The sequence below is a fragment of the Saccopteryx leptura genome, chromosome 5 (assembly GCF_036850995.1).
Source record: "Saccopteryx leptura isolate mSacLep1 chromosome 5, mSacLep1_pri_phased_curated, whole genome shotgun sequence".
Taxonomy (NCBI): Eukaryota; Metazoa; Chordata; class Mammalia; order Chiroptera; family Emballonuridae; genus Saccopteryx; species Saccopteryx leptura.
Window position 1 is genome coordinate 17,418,212 of NC_089507.1, and position 18,458 is coordinate 17,436,669.

General features: G+C 48.3%; 1 protein-coding gene across 1 annotated transcript in view; it reads right to left on the reverse strand.

The window, feature by feature from the left end:
• The window catches only part of SEL1L3 (SEL1L family member 3), a 118,823-nt gene extending 103,278 nt beyond the window's left edge, over positions 1-15,545 (reverse strand). The window contains exons 1-2 of the mRNA XM_066384851.1: positions 15,198-15,545; positions 839-1,409 (exon numbers count right to left, since the gene is read on the reverse strand). Of these exons, the coding sequence (XP_066240948.1) occupies positions 839-1,409; positions 15,198-15,362 (736 nt within the window). The 5' untranslated portion in view covers positions 15,363-15,545. The remainder of the gene's footprint in view (positions 1-838; positions 1,410-15,197) is intronic.
• Between the last annotated feature and the right edge of the window lie 2,913 nt (positions 15,546-18,458).

The window sequence follows — 18,458 nt, forward strand, 5'->3', positions numbered from 1 at the left end:
TGGTTATATATTATTCCCATTTTACAGAGAAGAACACTGAGGCTTTGAGAGTTTCAAAATTACACAGGCAGAAAGGGAGTGGAGGAGCCAGGAGTTGAAGCCAGGTCTGCTGGGCTGAGAAGCAATGCTGCACACAAACTAACTGGCCCCGGATGATGTCTGAGGGAGAAGGGATGACCGCTTCCCCATGCTTGTTTCAGTGACATTAACGATCCTTTCCACCTTAAAGCAGATCCAAACCTCTCAAGGTCACCCTTTCATGGACCCTTTGTTCCTCTCTCACATTCATCCTCCATCCTATTCTCTTCAACTCTTTCTGCTCTCCTTACTTTTTTACTTTCCCCCTTTCATCCCCAAAGTCTAAAAGCACAGGCTCCATTGTTCTTGTTTCCCCCACCGCTAATACAAGAATTTTTATTTTTTAGGGTGAGAGGAGGGGAGATAGTGAGGCAGACTCCCACATGCGCTCTGACCGGGATTCACCTGGCAATCCTATCTGGGGCCAATGCTCAAGTACCGAACTATTTTTAGTGCCTGAGGCTGATACACTCCAATGGAGCTATCCTCAGCGCCCGTGGCCACTCTTGAACCAATTGAGCCACTGGATGCGAAAGGGGGAGAGGAACAGAGAGGGGAGAAGGAAGGGGAGAAGCAGACCATTGCTTCTCTTGTGTGCCCTAACTGGGAATCGAAGCCACGATGTCCATATGCCAGGCCAATGCTCTATCCATTGAACCACCAGCCAGGGCCAATACAAGAATTTTCTCTTGCCCCTCTGTTACCACACAGGCTATCTGAAGACACTAGAATTGGATTTCTAGCAAGGCAAATGACCTACCAGTTTCAAGAGGACACTGGGGAATCTTGTTTGCCCGAAGGTTCCAAATATAATCCATGTTCCACTCAAGGCACACTTGATGGTCTTTGAAGGGACGTTCAAAAGGTGGGACAGTCTTTAGCAGAGTGTAATTCTTTGCAACAGCGTGGAGCAAGTTTTCGTCCCATTTAACATCCACGCCTCTACCACTGTATTTGTGAGTAATCCAAGCGCGGAGTATCACCACCGACACGGAAATGGAGTGTCTGATGAAATAATCATCTCTGTAAACCATGATGCTTGGGAACTTCACCTGGACGAGGTGCGTCCTGCTGGTGTGAAGGTGTTTCTCATTCTTCCACCTTTTTTTGTACACGGGGATGCTACTTCTGAACTCAGATGAGACAACGGCTTCCAAACTGACAACACAAGGCTGAGAGCAGAGATACTCAACCGAGACTTCAGAAATGTTGCGAACATTGCTTTCAACGATGGTGAAGTGAATGAAGTCTTTGTAAGCCACGCTCTGCTCAGCTTTGGGGGTCACTGACGTCGTCATGGAGGTCTGCCGGCCCCAAGACGGTACAAAATTCTGGAAAAAAGAAAAAAAGAAAAACTTGAAAAATTATCGTATTAGTTGATATATGAGTCATAATTTTCCTGGGATTAAAAAAAAAATCCATCCCCATAAAGCAGCAAATGTGGAAAATAAGAGATGTTGAAATTACTACTGAAGAATTGGAGAGAAACCAACGCACGCACACAAATGAAGATTAGGTTACATTAGCTGTCTCCCCAGACACAGTAGCATCTGCTGATCGGAACGTGACTTCCAAACTACGTGGCAGCCACTCCAGAACTGGTTTCCAAATGGAGGAGCTAGTTCGTAATACATCCAGTCACAATGAATCTGCCTTCAATGAAAAAGAGAACAATCCGGCTTCAGACATTTCCAAACTATTGTCCTGATTTCTATGCTGGAGAGAGGCCGGCAATTCAGAGGGCGGGAGAAGAGTTCAAAGTGCACCCGCGAGGGAACAGGACCAGGACGCCAACCTGGCCTCGTTTTCTCCTGTAAGTTCTGAGCCAGGCCAAGCACGCGTGATGGATGGACCAGCAGGAGGGTACCGTTGCTCCAGATCACACACAGGCAGGCTGGGACCACAGACTGTGCCATCTGATTCTTTCCCCATGGCTGGTGAAGCCTGTGCCAAGGAAGAGTTTATTTGCCCGTTTACTTTTCTAGTTCTCTAAATGACCGAGCCTTCTCCACGTGGACATTCATGCCGGAAGAAACCTGGAAGGTTGGGTCATGAAGTCAAGGCAAGATTTGTTGCTAAGACAGATTTCCTAAATGTGACTCAGTGATTTTGGCATCCAAAACACAACAGCAAAAAGATTACTTTGGACCACTGCACACCCATTAGTGTAGCTATTATAAACACAAACAAACAATAACAAGTGTTGGAAAGGATGTGTCGGCAAACTGGAACCCTATGCACTGCTGGTAGGAATGTAAAATGAGGCAACCACTGTGGAAAACAGTACAGTGGTTCCTCAAAAAATTAAACAAGAATTACCATGTGATCCGGCAATTCCACTTCCAGGTCTGTTATACCCAAAAGTGTTGAAAGCAGGGACCTGAAGAGCTACGTTCATAGACACACACCTATGTTCACAGCGCATCAGTCATAATGACTAACAGCTGGAAACAACCCAAAGCCTATCAACTGATGAACGGGTAAGCATAAGTTGTTATAGACACACAATGGACATTATTCAGCCTTCAAAAGGAAGGAAATTCTGACACTTGCAACAACTGGATGAACTTTGAGGACAGTGTGTCAGGTGTGGTAAGTTCATTACGAAAGGATAAATACTGTAGGATTCCACTTCTATGAGGTCCCTGGAGTTGTGAGATTCCTAGACCCAGAAAGTAGAATGGCAGCTGCAGGGACTGGGGGGAAGAGGAAAAAGTGGGGCTACTGTTTAACAGGCACAGGGTTTCCGTTGGCGAGATGAGGAGTCTGGAGATGGATGATGGTGATGTTTGCACAACACTGTGAAGGTACTTTCAACATCACTAAATTGTGCACTTAAAATGGTTAAAGTGGCAAACTTTGTGCTATGTTTACCACAATTTTTAAAGAAAGGTCGCTGAAGTTTTCTCCAAAGAAGAAAGAAATAAGGGCCCCTTTGTTCACTTCTGGTTTAGGCGAGGTCAAGGTGGCTACAACAGAAAGACGGTGTCAAGGAATCGATCATGTTTACAAATAGCAGTGACACAAGACAGAATGTGGCCGGTGCTCTATAAACTAGTCTTAAGTGAGCACAGCCCCAGGTGAGAGTCATTCTGAGGCTTCTCATTCAGTGACTGGGGCTTCTTGGACAGGTGGTTTAGAAGCGATGCTATTTCACTGGGGCTTTTAGGGATGAAGAGAAGTTCTTTTGGTAGAGAGGCAAGCGGTGTGAACAGAAGGGCAAGGAGGCGGAGAAATGCAGATGCACTGGGGGGTGAGCAAGCAGCTTGGTTTGGCCAGAGAATAGAAAGGGGGTAAAATACACGAAAGAACATGAGGGGTATGAGGCTGAAAAAAAAGGCAGGATCATGGTTTGGGAGGTTATTGAATCTGCGCCTAAAGAATGTTGACTTTTATTCTACTGATGGCAAAAAAAAAAAAAATCAATGAAGGGGATAGTGTTTCTATTTTAAAGCACCAATAAGTCAATGAGAAACATAAGAAAAATAAGCAAACAGTTTACTGGTAAGTAAATTCTCACTCATAGTAAGAGAAATGCACACTGAAACCAGACTGAAATGCCATCTGGAACCCAGTAGAGTCGCAGACATCAAAAGGCCCAACGATACATGGTGCTGGCCGGAGTGTAGGGAAGCACAGCCTCTTGCGGTAGGAGTGATCTCTGTGGACTGCAGTCAGGCGACACCTACCAAAAGCATAAATGCCCCCACCCTCTGGCCCACTAATGCCGCTTCTAGGACTGTATCCTACAAATACACTCAAATCTGTTCAAAAACTCACTGCAGCACTGGTTATAACAGCAAAAGATAGAAAACCTTAATGCCCATCAAGACAGGGCTTGGGTACATAAATCACAGTACGTCTGCTCCTGGAGTATACTATACAACAGGGGTCCCCAAACTTTTTACACAGGGGGCCAGTTCACTGTCCCTCAGACCATTGGAGGGCCAGACTATAAAAAAAAACTATGAACAAATCCCTATGCACACTGCATAGATCTTATTTTAAAGTAAAAAAAAACAAAACGGGAACAAATACAATATTTAAAATAAAGAACAAGTAAATTTAAATCAACCAACTGACCAGTATTTCAATGGGAACTATGCTCCTCTCACTGACCACCAATGAAAGAGGTGCCCCTTCCGGAAGTGCGGCGGGGCCGGATAAATGGCCTCAGGGGGCTGCATGTGGCCCGCGGGGCCGTAGTTTGGGGACCCCTGCTATACAAGCTACTCACATGAGAAAGATCTTCACACACAGATAACGCGATGATCTTCAAAGAGTCGTCGTCCGTCCGTTCCCCCCCCCCGCCGAACTTCAAAATTCAGAAGTTTCATTTGGGTTAAAAAGAAAGAAAGAAGAAACATACACTTGTTTGCTTGGGCACACCCAGCATTGGATGCCCACATGGAGAAGGACGAGGTGACCAAGAGACAGGGTAAGGGAGGGACTTGCCCTGGCCATCCTTGTCCTTTGACTTCTGTGTTACACGAGTGCTACCCAAAAATGTGGGCGGGGAGGGTAGCGTCAGTCCTAAAAAATAGAACAGGGAAATAACAGCTTCTCTAAATTGCACAAGGAGACGAGAAGGGCTGGCCACTCTTTTTAATTAGGGATGGATGGGAAAACTGTGGGAAGATATATGTCAAGTCCAAACTGTCCACCCCTCAGCATGAGATTGAATTGTTTTATTTCTTACCTATACTTCCAAATTACAGAGGGGGAAGAGAACAAACATAAAAATAATCCTATAATTAGAAATAGAGAATGATAGAAGAGTGGATGAGCCCTTGGTGACCAGCCAGCCCACCCTGTGTTTTGGACAACAAAATGGCAACCAAGAGGTGACAGTCCCCAACATCACCCAGCTGGTGGTGGAGCAGAGGCAAGACCAGAAACTGGCTTGCCTTTTCTTGACTCCCACCCCCACCTTCTCCACCCCACGGCGCACAACAGCAGGACTGAAGAGTGGCCGCTTCGTGGCTCTCTGAGAACTCCAGGCTGAGTACTGCCTTCACATGAAGAGGGATCCACCCCAGCCTTTGTCCAGAAGTGGCCGTTTCTTCACTCAGCCAGATGTGCTAAGCAAGATGTAGCCCCCTCCCGAAAATGGGAATCAAGCCCGGCCTGTGGTGGCGCAGTGGATAAAGCGTCGACCTGGAACACCGAGGGCTGAGGTCGACGGTTCAAAACCCTGGGCTTGCCTAGTCAAGGCACATGTGGGAGTTGATGCTTTCTGCTCCTCCCCCCCCCCTCTCTAAAATCAATAAATAAAATAAAATAAAAAATGGGAACCAAGCTGGTGAAGCCCATAGCCAAGTTCAGCTGCAGCCAGAGTAGCTGGTGCTGGCGGAAGTGGACCAGAACAGCAGCAGACGGACGGCTGGCACTTCTCACTCTAAACGCCTGATGCTTCCCTTATCAGTTTCACAGGAAGGAAACATTTGCTTAGTTAGTGAGACAATAGGGAACGGAGTCCAGGGTGTGCCGTGGTATATTAAATATAACATTGTGTTCCTTTTCAAAGAACGACTTAAAACCTCTTCCTCATTTTTTCATGTACAGGATACCTTCCACACTCACCCGGGCTCAGTTCTCCACTTTGATTTTCTTTTTTCCTTTTTTATTTCTTTTCTTTGTTTTAATTCCTTTTTATCACTTTTTTTTTTTTTTTTTTTTTTTTACCGTGGACGTTAGGAATGCCAGGAATACCGGAATGCTGGGGGAAAGGCTATCTGATTTCACTACATTTCGTTGCAAAGTGCTGTTCATAATAATCTCGTTCGTTATGTCACATCTGCTGGCTGAACACGCACCACCAGCCCACATCCCCACATGCATGAGTGCAGTGTGCTGAGCCTGGTTTCGGTTCTGCTTGAGGGCCCACAACCCTCCGGACCTCAGCTCATCACTGCAGAAATCAGTGGTGACAGACGAGAGTGAAGGAGGCCCGGGACACCTGACTGCATAACCTCTGCAGGGCCTTCTCTTGACATTCTGTTTTAAAGGGACCCTCCCTCTGCTGAGATGAAGTTTATTCTACTACTTTCACCGGCTTCAAAGTGCCGTATAAGTAAATCCAAGCTTTATGGGTTCTAGATATATGCTATCCAATACAGCAGCCACGAGTCATATCCAGCACTCGGAATGTGACTGGTCCAAACTGAGGTGTCATCAGTGTAAAATATACCCTGAACTTCCGGAACCGTATAAAAAGGGGATGCAGAGTAGCTCGTTAATAATTTTTACTCTGACTACATGTTGGAATGATATTAGGGTAGAGTGAGTTACATAAAATATATGACGACCATTATTCCCCCCCTTTCAGTTTCCTTGTTTTATGTCGCTACTAGAAAATCTGAAATTACATATGTGGCTTGCATCTGCGGCTCACATATTTCTCCTGGATGGCACTATTCTAGATTTGAGGACTGCGGGCTTTTCCTGTAAAAAAAAAAAAAAAAAAAAAGGACCACGTGGTGAATATTTTCAATTTTTGGGCCACTCGGTGTTCCCTGCAACTACTCACCTCTGCTGTGGCATCAAATAAGCTTGGCTGTCATCCAGTACAACCTTGTTTATTTGCAAAAACAGGTAGCTGTTTGGATTGGCCCGTGGCCCATAGTGTGCCCACCACTGTTCTAGATTATCAAATTTTTACTCTAGATAGATTTGTAAAGAACACAAAGTGAGAGAAGAAATGCTTTTTTTTCTTTTTTCTTTTTGGCAACAGAGACAGAGAGAGAGAGACAGCAGATAGGAACAGATAGACAGGAAGGGAGAGATAAGAAACATCAATTCTTCAAGGCAGCACCTCACTTGTTCATTGATTGCTTTCTCATATGTGCCTTGACCGGGGGGCTACAGCAGAGCGAGTGACCTCTTGCTCAAGCCAATGACCTTGGGCTCAAGGCAGTGACCATAGATTCATGTCTACGACCCCACTCTCAAGCCAGAGACCTTGGGGTTTCGAATCTGAGTTCTCCAAGTCCCAGTCCTACATTCTGTCCACTGTGCCACCGCCTGGTCAGGAGAGATGCTTGCTTTTTTTTTTTTTTTTTTTTTTTTAAGGAATTATCACATAGAAGAAACAAGCTGAATAAACCAATGAGGCGTAATTTCCTATACACATGGAGTTGGTAGGGTTTGATTATTTTGTGAAGGTTCCTGGTAGTGGTGTTGATGACATCTTGCTCTTGTTTCTTTCAAGAAAGATCTAAGCAGGATGAGAAGTTGGAGCTAGACTGGGCAAAGAATTATAATTGCCTGAACTGAGAAAGATTATTGGAGAAGTGCGAAAAGCATGAGTGACAGCTAGGGCACAAGAAAAAAACATCTTCAGGGATGAGGCTGTGTTTTCTGAGTATGATGGGGACGGGGGGGTGCTGGCCCCAAGGAGGACCTCAACATCATCATCGCGTAGCTTTAGGGGCTTGGTCTGAAGCCGTGAAGGTGCTGTAGCTGTCCTCTGGGCTGCCACAGTGTCCTCTGGGCACCTCTGCAGTGCAGGAAGTCTTGATCTCGTGGGCTGGAGCCGCCCCCGCGGGCAGCTGCCACACCGTGAGTTGTGGCTACCTCTGTTATGTACCAAACCAACACCGATTATCAACACACCACACTCTAAATATTGATTAAGCTGAAGCTGATTTCCTGGCTCAAGTCATGTGTGTAGTTATGAGCTGTTTCCAGCCAGGAAAACAAGGCCATTAACTTGAAGAGTTTCAGCTACAGGGACGACACGTGTACAACCTTCATAGGTATTTTCACATGCCAGGTTGCATTAACATAAGCTAAGAGTTACCCAAACATTCTTTTGTTTAGAAATTATGAGGTTAGAGTCTGTGTTGTATTCATTGTTATGCCTCTGGCTCGGCACATAGTAGGATTTTGACAAGTGTCTCTTGCTGAAATAAAGTCCTGGGCGTGGGTATTTCCACCAGGTGCCCTGGTGGTCCGCCCTAGGTCACTGCTTCACCATGCTGGGGGCACCTGCATGCAAATCAAAGGATTTGATCCAACCGTGAGTCCCCCCCCCCTTCCTGACATTCATAAGTTCTTTTGTGAGGAGGGGCCCCATTCAGTTTTCCATTCAGTCTCATCAACCTCCTGTTGAACAGCCCTCTCCCTCTGGCCTATCACTGGGCTTCTGGGAGTCAGAGCTGAGGTGAGGTCAGAGAAGGTGGCACTCCGGCCCCCACCGCCCCCACAGGGGGTGGACTTCTCCTAGCCGTCTAGTCCCTCTAGACCAGTGGTCCCCAACTTTTTTTGGGCCACGGACCGGTTTAATGTCAGAAAATATTTTCACGGACCGGCCTTTAGGGTGGGACGGACGGATAAATGTGTCACGTGACCGAGACAAGTGTCAAGAGTAAGTCTTAGACGGATGTAACAAAGGGAATCTGGTCATTTTTAAAAAATAAAACATCGTTCAGATTTAAATATAAATAAAATGGAAATAGGCCCTGGCTGGTTGGCTCAGCGGTAGAGCGTCAGCCTGGCGTGCAGGAGTCCCGGGTTCGATTCCCGACCAGGGCACACAGGAGAAGCGCCCATCTGCTTCTCCACCCCTCCCCCTCTCCTTCCTCTCTGTCTCTCTCTTCTCCTCCCGCAGCCGAGGCTCCACTGGAGCAAGGACGGCCCGGGCGCTGGGGATGGCTCCTCGGCCTCTGCCCCAGGCACTAGAGTGGCTCTGGTCGCAACAGAGCGATGCCCCGGAGGGGCAGAGCGTCGCCCCCTGGTGGGCGTGCCGGGTGGATCCCGGTCGGGCGCATGCGGGAGTCTGTCTGACTGTCTCTCCCTGTTTCCAGCTTCGGAAAAATACAAAAAAAAAAACAAAAAAAAACAAAACGGAAATAATGTAAGTTATTTATTCTTTCTCTGCGGACCGGTACCAAATGGCCCACGGACCGGTACCGGTCTGTGGCCCGGGTTTGAGTACCACTGCTCTAGATCTTCCAACAACTCCCCTGGAACCTTTTCTTTTCACACCAAAAATACAAAGTAAAATTTAAAAATGCCTTATCCCTCCACCCCCATCAGTCTCCAGCAAGTTCATCCATGTTAATGTGATAATGACAAAATACTGCAGTAATGTCACATATCTGCATGTCTACGCCAGCCTGGTAGAAATAATGCCTTACTTAAAAGCAAAGGCCCAAAACCCTGCAGCTATGAGATATTCGGGGGATAGGGAGACATTTCTGTGCCCCTCAAATTATGCCATTTAGGCAGCCACGGAGATGTTGCCCTTGGAAGCTGGTCTGCTCTGATCTGCTCTGCACACAATGGTCTGAGCTCTGGGAGACGCCTGAGCCCTCAAACATCTGTTTCGACCAGAAGTAAGCCCTAATCAAAGTCAAGCTTGACAGTGTCACACACAGTCACAAAACACACATCTTTTGTCCTTGTGTAATTGTCGACGTATTGAAATTTTTTATAAAAGAAAGAAATGGGTCGGTTACTGTGTGTTGATGATAAAAAGAACCAAAACTAGAGATCTAAATGCATTCAGTTCAGCCTGGGAATTGAGAAATAGATGAATTTATGCATCTTCTGGATGGAAGGGGGGGAAAAAATCTATCAATACAGCCTAAACTTCTTTCAGGATGACTGCATCTGATTCCTTTAAACAAAATCAATAAGAAGAAACTCTATTCAAATAACCCTCCCTTATTCTAAAGAGCTGAGAAAACTTTGCTCTTTTCTCTACATGATCCACTATTTAAGGAAGGGACAGAAATGGGAAAATCTTAAGTCATTCACATCTCACTATGAAAAGCACATTTAATCTCACATGTGTATGTATGTGGGTATGTCTGATACGCAAACAAGAATTGACTGTTTTTCTCATCCCCACCCATTCATTCACCTTAAGAAAACCTTGGCTCATGAGGGCTTTCTCTCCAAACTGGCTGGATCAAACTTCCCATAGGTCAAAAGGGTAATTGTATTGGCTTAAAAGGCCTACTTTTTAAATTTCTGCAGACTAGAAATAAGCAAAAATTCTGTTTATGTCAATGAAGCATGCAATTAAGCAGAATGGACGATGAGGTCAATATGGACTTCAAAATCAAGACATGCCTTGGGAAATGTTTCCCATTCAGCCAGTATGCCTTCCCAAACCTGAGAACTGGCTAGGGGACACTCCATCACAGTATACAAAATCCCAATAATGCTCAATACTCGTACTGTGTTGGACCCTCTCCCCTGTTTCATATGACTCGGTAGGCTATTGCTTTCTAATTCAAATCCTATAAGGGTAACCATGGTTTGGTTTGGTCTGGTCTGGTTTGGTTTGGTTTGGTTTGGTTTGATTTCTTTGAGTAGCTGCTGTGTGCAAGGCATTGGAACAGGTGCCCTAAGCCTTTCCCACTCAAGTCCAACCTAGTCCTTTCACAAAGAACTCCGGAGAACGTCTCCTTTCAGACCTAATCCTCACAACAGCCGTGTGAAGGACAGAATTCCAGCTGAGGAAATGACACGGATTCAGAGAGCGTAAGCAACTAACCCGAGGCCAACCAGCAAAACCAAAAATTCAAATCCATTATCCGCTAACTCCAAAGTCAGCAATGGCGAGCCTCCTGCCTCCCAGAGACACTCCGAAGGACCCCTCCACTCAACCACTCACCTCTACACCTTCACTACTCTCTGACTGCAAGTGAGGGAGTCTCAGGACTTTCCTCACTCCCATCTTGAAAGGGGGTGGGGGTGGCTTAAATTCTATGGGGTCACTACACGTGTCATGTTGTATCTGGGGAGGGCAGATGTTATCCACAGACACACACTGTGCACTGATCCAGCCCCCCAGCTCCTTCCAGGTGCGGATGGGAGATAGGAACCGCCAAGTCAGAAGCTACCCGGCCTTTCCTCACAAGCTGCATGGCCCCCTGCACCTCAGCTCCCTTCTCAGGGGAACGGATGAGCCAATAAACCGGGTGACTGAATCCACTGTAGGCTATTTATGGCCTACATAAGTCTATCCATCTTCTCCGTGAAATACCCGGGTTCTTTATGTCTTCTCTTCTACCTTTCCTCCAGCTGCTTCCGGTCATCCAATTTACGGTTCCTACACTTTTACCAACAAGAACAGAAGGGCTAGAAGTCAAGAGGGAAACAGCATCGCCTGGGAGATTGTAGGAGCCCTGGTCAGGAGGGATGTGGAAAGCTACTACTGGCTGACGCGACGTTTGAGGATGATCTCTGTATTTCAAATATTCACAATCACTCTCGCACAAGCTGGACAATCAAGCCTTCTTCACTTTGTCTTGCTCTTCCGGGTCCTGTGTTACATGCGTCATTACTTCTAGGGGGGATGACCAGTGGCCACTCACAGAGGGTTCTGGACAAGACTGTCACAGTCACCATCTGCTAACGATCCTCATGTACGTCTGCACTGTTGACATCCTCTTCTTTCTTTGTCCCCTGATTGTCGAACAAGTGCAAATGTCCACAGCCGACCATCAATAAACTAGCCATTTGTGATATTTGTTTTCTCCTTTAAGAAAAGAATTATACTTTTGAGCCAGAGTTTGGAATGGCACCTGCCTTCTGCAGGTGCCACTGTCACAGACGGGGTTGGGGCAGGCCAAGTGGAGAAGGAGGTAAGAGTTTAATAACAGAAGGACAAGGGGGTCTGTGGGTCAGAGCAAGTCCTGTGTGGACCACACCACTCAGCACCAGTGACCTCAGTGGAATCGATCTCATTACCTTTTGCTTTTGAGGCCCTCGCCCTCTCTGGGGAGACTCTCTGCATCTTGACCTTTGATGACCTTCAGAATTTTCTGGCAGCTGCTAGAACCAGGGATCATCTTTTCAGAAATCTGCTTGGCATTATTCCGTGACTTATCTTTCAGGCCTCGTCACAATTATTCATGCTTTGGCAGTATCCTAGCTACAGTCACAGTTCCATTCTTAGGCTGCTACTGAAGGTTACTCTGCCCCAGCCAGTGGAGAAGGGGGAGCCCATCACCCTGGACCCTGGCTCCAGGAAGCATGCTTCCCACCAGGGCAGGGGCTTAAAGGCATCTGTTCAGAAAGACATTCTCAACCTCCAGCTCTTGTGAACATGCAAATGGGTGGGGATAACACAAGATGGGAATTGGTCCCCAAATCACAAAAAAAAATCGGCTCTGAAACTGGCTTCCTAGGCACACTCGGCTCTACACTTGGACACACAAATCATACAAACTCAAGTGCTAACCTTCGCCAACCTCCTGTCTGGACTGTATGAAGACCCACTCTCTTACCTCTCCATCATGAATGGCAAATATCTTATGGTTTTACCTTCTCTCTCTCTCTCTCTCTAACATCCTGCTTCCAATCTGTGGCTTCCTGCTTTGTGTATTTTAGGCTACTTTAGACATGACCTCACATCCTGGCCAATTGCACAGTAGCTGCTAATTGTGAAAGCTTTTTTGCTAATGGCCCATACATCTATGCATTAGAAGAATGGGTTATACGCAGTAAAATCCAGAAGGTAATAAGCTAGTCTGGCTAAGACCTGGGACTCTGGAAGTAGAGAGGTTTGGGTTTCCATTATGGACTACCTGTGCGGCCCTGGGCAACTTACCCTCTCTGGGCCTGCTTACTTCATCTGAATGGGGATAACAGCTGCTCCCTGAGGGTCGTTACTAAACCTACTATCAGCCACTGCATATAAATAACTTAGTACTATTGCTATATTATTATTGTTGTTGTTTAGGCTTTCAAATAATGGGATAGCTTTCTCCTTCCTGTGTCTACATATGCCTGAGGTCCTACCTAGTCATTTTTCTCAACCTCTACCCTCCACCTGCCCACCCACCCTCGCCAGACCAATCACTTCCTCTAGGAAGTATTCTTTGATGAGCACAATGCACGCAATTATGCACCTTTTTCTTGGCTGTTTCATGTTTTTCACGCAGACGTGTACATTTCCTCCAATTTGCAGGCGAAACCTCTGCAAGGTCAAGAAGCCTCACCTGGGCAGTATCTCAGGTAGCACATACCTCCAGAGCAAAATCCCTAGCAGGTGGCTACACCTCAGAACAAAAGGAGAAGCCCACCTTCCAAGTCACACTTTGACCTCCCTGGGGTTTTGCAAAAGCTTCTCATTCGGTTGCAAAACGACTTTCTCATTGTCAAAGCCCTTCTCTTACAATAGCACTGCTGCAGCCCAGCTGAAGGGAACGAGCACAGTCAGGAAGCACTGACATTTCCCTCTCCGGGATAGTTCCAAAATCCATTCTGTCCCTGTCTGCCAAGACATTCATCTATGCTCTAGTTATTTCCCACATGACAGTATTTTCTAGCATCTCCCTTTTCAGAGCCCTCCTTCCCCACCTCCCTACCTCACTCTAGTCTGCCCATAGCGTCATCTCCCCCTTCCCTGTGATGTTCTCTTAACCCTCACTTTGTCCATACAGCACTTGAATACCTGGTCCACCATCTGTCTCTGTTCCCACAGACCACAAGGCCTCCTGTTACTCTGATTTCTTGGAATTGTCAAGAAGTGGCTTCTCTTTGCCAGGTGTCAAAATTTCCATGTGGAACTTTCCAGACCACCTGTACATTAATGTTTTACCCGATACTCTACTCCATCATTCCTGCCTCTGTGGGTAACCAGTGCCTTGTGGACAGCGATCATCTGTTTAGACGGAAACCCTGTCATTTGTTATGGCAGTTTTATTTATAAGCCTGTGTGCTGTAACCCTGTGGCATAAATATTAAATAACAGTATCTCTTAGGTGAAAAAAAAAATCATTCACGGTAACTGACAACTTCTTATGAAAATATGAAGTAAATCCAACCACAAAATTTGTTACTGGCTAATTTTAAAATATGAAGAAAATAATGGATTGCTCAACAGGTAGATGCAAAAACAGAAATGCAATTTGCATTTTTACACTCCCTTGCTTCAAGAAATGAAACGTGCAAGCAGTAAAGAATGTTAAAGAAACTTGGGCTGGGTGGCAAATTTCCTTGGAATCAGATTCTAATTCCTGCAAGTGTCTCTTAAGCAGTTTTTAGCTTCTCAGAAGACAGACTCCAAATAATGACAAGGCTACATAAATGAGAAGAAAAATTCTGGACAATGACACTGCTCAATTTTTTTTCACATTCTGTGAATTTCCTATTACATCAGTTTCATGATTCAGCATTTTCCATTTCATTTATTTACAGTAATATATGGCGAGATAACCCAAGGTCTCTGCAGGATCCTGGAACATAAGGTAGGCTGGACAGGAAGGGTGTCACCTTCTGTAAATTTACTATTGTTTAGAACTCAAAGCAGAAGGAAGAAAAGCCATCAAAGGAACTGAGGGATATTTCTCCCACCTTTTTCTGAGGGTCTAAATTACTCTGGTATTTGAAATGAGTTGGTTTTGAAAAATAGGTTATTGCCATTGAGTTGATAATTAAAACAGAAGCCAAAAAGTGTGCAAATTGTAACTGACATGCATAAGCCAAACGTATTCCCAGAAATGACAATGTTCAAGACGCAGCTAAAGTCACCACTCCGGCGGTAATCTAGTTACAGAGAACTAGATTTCTTTCTGGCATCCGCAACTTGGCTAGAGTGACCACGGAGGAGTTGGAAGAGCGCTGGAAACGAGAGGTTCATCGCTCGGTGCATTGGCAGAAAAGACGGTCCGGGCCATGAGGATAGAGTGGAAACTAAAAGGAGGGTCGAGGCGGGTGGCATTCGCGGGAAGAGGCGAAGTTGAGAACGAGAAGAGAATGAGCTGCGAGAAGATTTTAAGGGAAGCCCAGGACGGGTAGGGAGGGGGGTTGGAAAGCCGTGCGGAAGAGGTAGGGAAGGATCGTGGGTTAGCGAAGATCCCAGGTGGAGTGGGGGACAGGCCGGGTCTCGAGGGGAACCTGAGCCAGGTCTGAAGCGAGTCTGGGAGAGAGAGAAAGGGACACGAGCGAGAGCGCAGCGCGGCAAGTCCGGTCCACGCACCGCTCTCCGCGCCCGGGTACCCATCCCAGGTGCCCGGAGCGCCCGGGGCGCAGCGGCCAGGAAAAGAGAAAACTAGCTACACCTCACCCGCTCCGCGTGGCGGAGGTCCCTGGCCCCTCCACCCGCGTTCCCGGGACCCCGCGCGGAAGGGAGGACCCGGGTAGGGTCCGGCGCTCACCAGGTAGCAGAACAGGAGCAGCGCGCAAGCAGGACGGCCGCCGAGGTCCGCGGGGACGCCGCCGCTCGGGGGGACCATGGCTGCGGCCCGGGGGCCGACCGAGGGCGGCGGGGGTTGTCGCTGCTGCTGCCGCGGCCGCTCGAGCCCCGCGCCGCGCCGCTGCATGGCGAGGCCGCCCGGATCCGGGCCGGAACAGGTCACCTGGTGCAGGGACCGGCCCCCGCCCGAGGCGCCACCTTCCCGCCCGCCCCCGGCCGGGCCGGCCGCCGCGCGCGGGGCCACCTGCCGCCGCCGTTGCCGGACCAGCCGCCACCACTGCCGCTCCCGCCGTCGCCGCCCCCGCAGCCCCAGCCGAGCTCCGGCTCCTCCCCGCCTCCCCGTCCCCTCCCCTCCCTCCCCTCTGCGCCCAGCCCAGCCCGCCTCTCGGCCGCTCCCTCCGGCCGCCAGGCTCCCACCCCTCGGGGCAGCCGGCACCCACGCAGGTGGGGATGGACCCCGGCCCGCCCCCCGGCCCCCGCCCCCCACCCGGGTGGCTCGGCTCCCGGCACGCCTCCCCTCTCCCTTTCTTTCCCGTCCTCCCCCGCCCCCCTTACCCGCTCTTCCTTTTCGCGATCCTCTCCCCTCCCTCCGTTTCCCTTTTCCCCCCTCTCCCCTCTTCTCTCTCTCACCTCTCTCCTCCTAATCCCGTCTTTTTTTTATTTTTTATCACTTTCTCCTTTTTTTCCCTTCCCTTCTCATTATATTTCTTCCTCCCGTATTTTCCCAATCCCACCCACTCCTCTTGGCGGGTCGCGCAGCCCAGTTCCCGCCGGTGCAATGGGTTTTGTTCGGTTGCTTTTTTGTGTTTTTGCGAGGGCGCCATTCCCGCTGGGCGCGGAGCGAGTGTGCCCCCTGGAGTTGCGCCACGCATCGGCCCAGCTTCCAGCCCTGAAGGATGGATTTTGACCCCTGCCAACCTCCACCTGTCCACCTGCTGGGGCGGGGCAGCCTCCCTGCTGGTACATTATTAGTCCGGGTTGCGCCCCAATCTGCCGGCTGGCTCGCTGCAGGTTCTGGGTGTTTCCCGAGGGTTTTGTGCGGTGTGGCCGCCGCCCCCGCTGCCGTGCTCTTTGTTTTAATTGTCCAGAGTATCGGCGCCTAAAATGGGTTTGTATTTAATTTGTATCTATGAGCCCCAGCTTCAACTTTGGACGGGAAAGAAAATGAATTAATTAGGCCAATGCAATTGTACTCAAGCCCATAATGACAGGGGGTGAGGCTCTTGAACAAACAGCTTTAAAAAAAAAATTTCAGGCACATTTTGGCCTTGGGGCACAGATTTGGACTGGCCCGGATCGTGTTGCCTTCCTAAAGCAGGACACCCTAGCTTTAGGCCTGCTCTGGAGCGCTGGGAAAGACAGCGCCATGCCTAGGGGCTCAGACAACTGCTTGGGCCCGCAGCTTCTACTCTGAAACAGTTAAACCACCTTCGAAAGTTAGCAAAAGCTTCCTGTTGGCCCTGGTGGATTTGTGCAGATTGGAACTAATAATAGATTGAGAGCCTGAGAAGACACAGCCCTTTCCTTGTGGAGGTGCAACCACAGTAGGCCAAGTCACAAAGGCGCAAGGAGAGGCTGGCGGTGAATACTGGATGCCCAGGGCTGGGTCTGACCAGCTTAGGAATCCCCTGGGCCTGGATGTGCCTTCCACCACCTCTCTGCAGGCCTGGCCACACTCAGCTCCTCAGCTGACTCAGCCCTTAGTTTTTTTTAGGTCACCTGAGGGCTGTGGCCCTGGGTCAGGCTCTCCGCCCAGAATCACTCACTGCAAGATATTGCTTTATGTGAGTGGTTCTGACTTCAGCCTTGTGCACACACACGTGGCTGAACAACCTCTCAAGAATTTCGGAGTCGGTGAGTCCTGGCTGGGGCTTTGGGAAGCTGCCTTCCTAACAAGCACCCAGGTAATACAGATGCTGGTGGTTCAGAGAGCCCATTTTCAGAACCACTGCCTAATAGGAAAGGGTCCCCTCTGTGCCTCTCACGTCTAGCAGTCACCACATAAAAGCATTTGAAGGTGTTTGTTTGACAGATCTGACCACCGCCCTGTCCCACTTCCACAGACTCCAAAGAACTCAAATTCTCCTGTGTGATGTGGAAAACCACTGGCTTTCAAGGGCCCAAGGGGATAACGGATTTGGGAACTTTGACTCAGGTCATGTCATTTATTTTCTGGGCCCAAATATAAACTCTACTTTTTAAGGTCTCTGAAAGGAAAATTATCGGCCAGTTAGGAAGAAAGGGGCTTCGCAGTGTCTGTGGAGTTTCCACCTGTCTTCCTGGGCCTTCCGGCGGGGTTTCTCCTCCACTGCCCACGGACTTGGATGATGATCTTCAGGAAACAAAATGGTTCCCCCAGGTTGTTTGCAATCAGGGTTCATGGAATTGGAGTCTTCAAAGCCTTGTGAGTTTTACAGGTTTGAATTTACCTAACTGTAGTCGATGTAGAGACCCCCATAGGGGACTGGGCTATTTTAAACTGGCATTTCCGGTCCTTCACTTTCTCATCTCCCATTGCACTCCTACTGTGTGTCAGGCAACGCCAAAGGCCCTGGGCACCCAGAGGTGGCAGACCTCCCCTTCTCATGGGGTCGAGGAGCAGCAGGAATGCAGAAAACTGATCCAAGCACAATGTGGTTCCCTAAAAGGGATGTCTAGTTTGCTCTGTGGCCCAGGGCAGGGGTAGAAGTGATAACTGATTAATTCTGTAGTGGAAAGGGGCAGAGAAAGAGAAGGTCAGGATTTCTATTCACGGTAGAGTGTGACATTTTGATTCAGGAGACAGAATGTTATTGCCCTTGCCTCTCTAGCCACTTGTGTCAGTAATTTGAAGGGTGTGGTCTGATTTTAGAAGAAGGCTCTTTCCTTTATTTAAAAATATCATGCCTTCCCGTTGTACTGGGGAAGGCCTTAAAATTCCACCATTATAATTTATTGGTTTGAATTAAGTTTTAATACTCCACTAAAATGTGAAGGCCCCTGGGGAGACTGTATTAATCTGGTATTTCTCATTATTGTCTAAGTGAATCAGTTTATCACATCCCCTCAAAGGAGAGAACAACTAACTCCACAACTCAACCCAGAAGAGGACAAAGGCAGCAAGGTCCAAGGAAGGGTGGCGGGCTCCCTTATGGAAGCGCAGTGGAGAAGCATGCAGGGCCTGGGGGGGGGGGGCTGGGGGGGGGAGGCGGGGCTGGAGAACCAGGCAGAACCTTCACTGAGT